This window comes from Aplysia californica, unplaced genomic scaffold, assembly GCF_000002075.1.
Source record: "Aplysia californica isolate F4 #8 unplaced genomic scaffold, AplCal3.0 scaffold00734, whole genome shotgun sequence".
Lineage (NCBI taxonomy): Eukaryota > Metazoa > Mollusca > Gastropoda > Aplysiida > Aplysiidae > Aplysia > Aplysia californica.
Window position 1 is genome coordinate 40,494 of NW_004798004.1, and position 5,611 is coordinate 46,104.

Genomic DNA, 5,611 nt, shown 5'->3' on the forward strand with positions numbered 1-5,611 from the left:
ATCTCCTGATCTCAAATGGATGTAGACTGTATGCTTTACGCCCTCCGGGTAGATTTTTTTTCTTTTATGGGTCGCGTGGAGGTCGGGGGGAATAAAGTGCTTCGACTCCGCCTTTGAGAGTCAATCCAGTCAGATAAGACTTCTTTCCCAAGTGGGAACTGAACTCCCGTGACCCGGTCTTTCAATTAAGAGCAACGGGGAAGTGTCTATAACTTACTATTGCACCACCTGTTTTACTACGGTCGAGAGTCACAAATTATCCGTATCAAAACATTGCACCACATTCAGGGTAAATTGTGCACGAAGCTCTGGCAATATTAATATTATTTAATAATAGTATATTATTATTATTATTATTATTAGTAGTAGTAGTAGTAGTAGTAGTAGTAGTAGTAGTAGTAGTAGTATTATCAATAACATTATCCCTACTAGCGCGAACGTCTCGGTTACAGATAAGAAAAAGTAAAAATAAAAGACAAAAAAGCAAAAACAAAACAACAACCAAGAAACCAGGTGGAAGCCGTTGTGATTCACCGTGACAAAGCACCAACTCTTACAAACAACAGACTATAAATAATTCATCAGAGATGATGAAATGATCACGGGACAGCGAGATTAACATTGCTTGGATCTAGAAGCTCACGTACTTTTAAATCAGACCCGTAAGAATATAGTCACAGTCACGGCGCAAAGAGGGCTAAAATACTCTATATAGACTGCACTGTCAGGGTGATCCCCACCCCCAAGTGAGTCCTCAGCCCCCTCCCTCACACTCTCCCAACCTGACCCAGCATTTACTATGAGTCTTGACCAACATGCGTGAAGCTGAAGAAAGTAGTTTGACCTTTTCAGGATAAAGAACAGTTGTAAATCAATTTTTAATCCATTATTTCATTCCCATCGACACTTTTACGACCAGTAAGAGACGAAAGGTTGCGATGCTGTCTGTATCGGTCAAACCAAAAACTGAAATATTTCAGGAGGAAGATAGGCTCATAATATACTATATATAACAATTATATCTATTCGCAGCTATGGAAATTGAAAAGGGTATAGAAACGAAAAACAGACAGATAAGAAAAACATGGGATGCTCTTCTTGTGTAACCCATCAACCATCCATTGTCAAACTGATACTGATAAAATTGTAGAGTGAGTTATAATACAATTAAAGTTTGACACAACTCGTTACGTTCCCACCACCATTCAATACACCAATATTATCACTGGGGCAGGCACTATAAATGAAAGAGCCCTAGCAATATGATGATGATAAAATGTTAAAGATAAGTAAGATCTTTTACAAGTAACGAATGAAAATACATTGTGTGCACCAAACAAGAAGAATTCATTTTGTAGAAACGAGAGCCAAGTAAGATAAACAGTAGTGACTCAGCATTTTTAGAAGTATTATTTTTCAGCACCTTATGAACTGGTAAGAAAGTCTTTTTTAAATCATCATTTTTTTACAGTAAATGTTTAAACCTCTGTCAACACAATGAATGTCTCAGCATGACTGATGAGATAGGCGTCTGAACTAGTACAACCCTGTGTACTTGTCTGGATTGAGGGAAGTAAATAATGGTGGAATAAAGCAAGACAAGAGCACAAATTCCAGACACATATGAAAGGAATGTTTCATATACAAAAAAATGTTCTCTGTACCAATTTATTTCATTTGTCTGTACTTTTGCATTAATGCTAAAGCCTCATACAAAAGAACAATAACAGCCACAAGTAACCAGGGAGAGATGAGGACCACAACAACACTGACAAGAAATAGGCAGAGCAGATCACTCCAGAGCACCCATCAACAAATAACAGTTTTCTAAAGAAATATAAATGAAAATAATTTATTTGTCACAGTGGAAACAACATAAAGTCCAAACATGACAACTTTTTTCATACATTTGAAGTGACCAAGAGTGCATCATAGCATATATTTATATTGCTTGCATAATACTGAGAAAAAGTAAAATGACTGGCAAAAAGTTAAGGAAGATAGTCTAAAGAAGTAGCAGTATCTTCCAGTACCACCCACCAACCATCCATACTACTAAACAATCAGGTAATACTATTACCCATCCATCCAGCCAGGTAACTTCCATTTTACAGAAATTTTCACACTATGATGTGCACATCTCAACCAAACTTTTAAAAATGTCAGGAACATCTACATCTGAAACTAAATCAGAGAGAGGAAAATACAGACCTTAAAAATTTATGAGATTTTGACAGCACTGATATTTAGGAGACATGAAATAAGAAAGGCTTCCACCATTAAGACACAGAGGAATCCTCAGTCGCCTATGCTGAGGATTGAAACTGCTGAGTTCACGAAAGGCAGACTAGCCTTGTCTGTGCTTGAAATAAGTGTTGACAATTTGGGATGGGGACAAGAATGGCATGGCCCAAGGGTTGTTCATGATATAAGGTTCAGGGAAGAAGGTGAGAAGTTTGACGCCACACTGGCTAAACACCCCCAAACACTTAGACTTTAAAAAAGAAGTGGACTCACCACTTCTGGCTCCCCTGACGAAGTCTGATCTGCTAATCCTCCATTGTCTCCGTCGGCAGCACCACTTTCCTTATCCCCAGTCTCAGGGATAACAACGACTGCCGCAGCTCCCCCCGCCCCGGCAGCGACAACAAACACGCGTTCGCCATCTGGTGTAGGAGTTAGCTGCTCAGCCGTTGATGGTAAAGAGGGAGCAGTGCTATCTCCAAGGTTGAAGTTTATTTCCCCCTGAACAGATAACGAGAATGTTTGCCTGTCACTGAAAGCTGTTCAGGATCCCCAAAGATCAATTATGTACCCAGAACAGGGAGAGGGAAAAATAATCATCCCTCTTGTATTCCATCAAAAAGGGACACTCACAACAACTAAAATATGACAGAACAACATAACTTACACACAAATGCACAGATAAATGTAATACAAATATTTGTAAAAGTTGCATAATTACCTGAGCCTGCGAAAGACTTTCTGATGCATGAACTGTACTGGTTTCTCCATTGACTGGTAATTTTGTGTGAACTGTTTCAACCAATTCTGGGCTCAATGACCTTGGCTGACTTTGCTGGGTTACTATTTCCTCACTGTGCGATACTCTGAAATAAAATCAAGATTTTTTAAAAATAGTCTACAATAGTCATAAGAAATATAAAGTATAATAAAGAGCATAAAGCACACATCATTATTTTTTACCTTTTAGGGCTTTCCATACTTTTAAATTTACAAACAGCCGCAATACAACTGTCCTTCTACCTTGTTAAACTTTGACTTTTGAGGAGCGACATTCCGGTGACTCTATCAAACCAAATGACCAGTTAAAGAAGGGTTAAAGCCTGGACCTATTAAACCTCTGATCATTGGAACTCTGAGCCTAAAGGACCCATGCACCTAAGACTAAGGTCCTTTAAGTCCTTTTTAAAAGCCATCTCCGCTAAATGTACATATATCTCTGCGATAAAAGACTGGGGTAAGGGAGGAGGTGCAAAATGAATTTAATACAATTTATAGCAGAGATCAGTTTCTTGTAACAAAAGGCCCTAGGAATATATTATAAAATCTAAACTGGTTCAAACATGGAGAGAGTAACATAGTTTTGTCGAGGTTAAAGTACTAAATTCTAAAAATAAACTAAATCTGGGTGTAATAGAAAAAGTTTACATCTAAAATTAAAACAATGAAAATGAAAGTCAGGAGATTCATATAGTGTAAAGCGCATATAGAGAGCCTGCTGTTGAGCGGGGAATGCACTATATACAAATGCTATCTATAATTATCTATTATTCATCCACCATTGTCACTATTTTCTATTCAGTTCCACTGCAATTATTTATGTCTTATAGGCTATCAGGTCAATATGAATATATTTTATTACAGAGGAGTGAGTTTGAACAAAAATCTGCGAGACTAGAATCTAGATCTAGATCTAGAGAATCTAGATTCTAGATCTAGATATCTAGATCTAGATCTAATGGATTTTTTTCTTCTGTTTACAGAAGTTGCTCTTCTAAGTTGAGAAAAAAAATTTCGGATTTTTTTTTTCTCCATATAATTCCGCTGTTTTCAGATTAACGGTGATCTATTTCAGCAGGCTCCATGGTGCCACAAAGCTGCATAAGGAATGGAAAGGGTTCTCCGAACAAAAGGTGAGACTTGTTATGAGAATTCCCCCTTGTATTAAAGTTTCTCACTCCAAACAAAAGATGAGATTTTTACTTTATTTTACTGTCTTTAGTTGAGGTGTCCAGTTTGATAGATACAAATCTAGATCTAGACTAATAACTGGGATAATGGCGAGTGGGGTCGGGTGATCACCTTGCATCATCACATTTGAAAAGCAGCAGTAGCTCTTCTAGAGTGCCATCAACTTTTTTAGAATCTAGTTTACTATTGTATAAAAGAAAACAACCATTCAACAGTGAACATCTGGATGTGAAGAGATGGTTCTTTATTAAAAATGGGAATAAAATAAAAGACAAATATAAATAAATAACAAGAAGACACTATTCCATTGGAATTTTATCATTTCATTGACATTGGATGATGTTTGAATTTGAAGGAGTTCGTATCTCAACCAAATCCTCATCTTCTTCTTGTTCTAAGACTTGCTACACTACCCCCATAACTTGTGTGTCACATCTAACCCTAAAACACTGGTGCCTGAAACACTAATCGACAGTTTCCAGGTTCATGCAAAGAAGATTAATCTAGATCTAGATTTCTAGGTAGGGCTACGACCACCAGCAGTAGGGCCTATTTGAACTGACTGGATCTAAAGCCAATGGCACAGTGCTGAGGAGATTCCCAAGCAACGAGATAGAATTTGTGAAAATACTGTTTTTTCTTTTATACACACCTGATCAAAACAACAAAAATGCTGCTCAGCATTAATAATATACATATCCTCGGCATTTCTCATGTTATAGTGGTTATAAGTCTCTCAGAAACATAAAACATGAAAAGAAGAAATGTAGGTTAGTCCAAACTGGCGTCTTTCACAGACACAGACATGACGATCTGATTGTGGAGTGGGTTTGTTTCCGTTTTACCATTGACTGACGTGTAATAACAGTCTGCACATGCGCAAGAGGGGATTCCTTCTATCCGGAACGAGGTTGTGAGAGAGGGGTTTTCTAAGGGGGCGTGTCATAAAAATGGTAAAATTAGAGCAAAGGAACTTCTTTTTAATCTACCAACTTATTCAGAAAACTTGTATTTTATTGTAAGACGTGTATCTAGTTGACGCTTTGCAGTTGGGTAAAAACAGTATCTTCTGTGTAACTGCAGTCTAGAAGATAATTCAGAGCCATGTCCCCACAAAAAACAAGAAAAAACCCCCATAAAACTCAATCATTTCCACTGTATATTATGTCTCTTCACCTGACTTGATTTTCTATTTCCATGGAAATCTCAAGACCTTCTTACGCTTAAGAAACGTGTGACTCTCGAATCGTTATTTATAACACCTTTAGCGTTTGTGTGTCTCTTCGGACACCCACACCCACACATTCAAAGCTGAAGCCGAGCTGACAACGAGAACGATGTGTGTGTGTGTGTGTGTGTGTGTGTGTGTGTGTGTGTGTGTGTGTGTGTGTGTGTG

The 5,611-nt window shown here is 37.8% G+C and overlaps 1 protein-coding gene across 1 annotated transcript; it reads right to left on the reverse strand.

The window, feature by feature from the left end:
- Positions 1-2,517: 2,517 nt before the first annotated feature.
- LOC101850912 lies at positions 2,518-5,569 on the reverse strand (the record flags this gene model as incomplete). The annotated part of the gene is given in 3 exon segments (XM_005108920.3): positions 2,518-2,745; positions 2,966-3,110; positions 4,868-5,569. Coding segments are annotated over 3 exon segments (429 nt in total), but the record flags the coding sequence as incomplete, so codon positions are not given.
- Between the last annotated feature and the right edge of the window lie 42 nt (positions 5,570-5,611).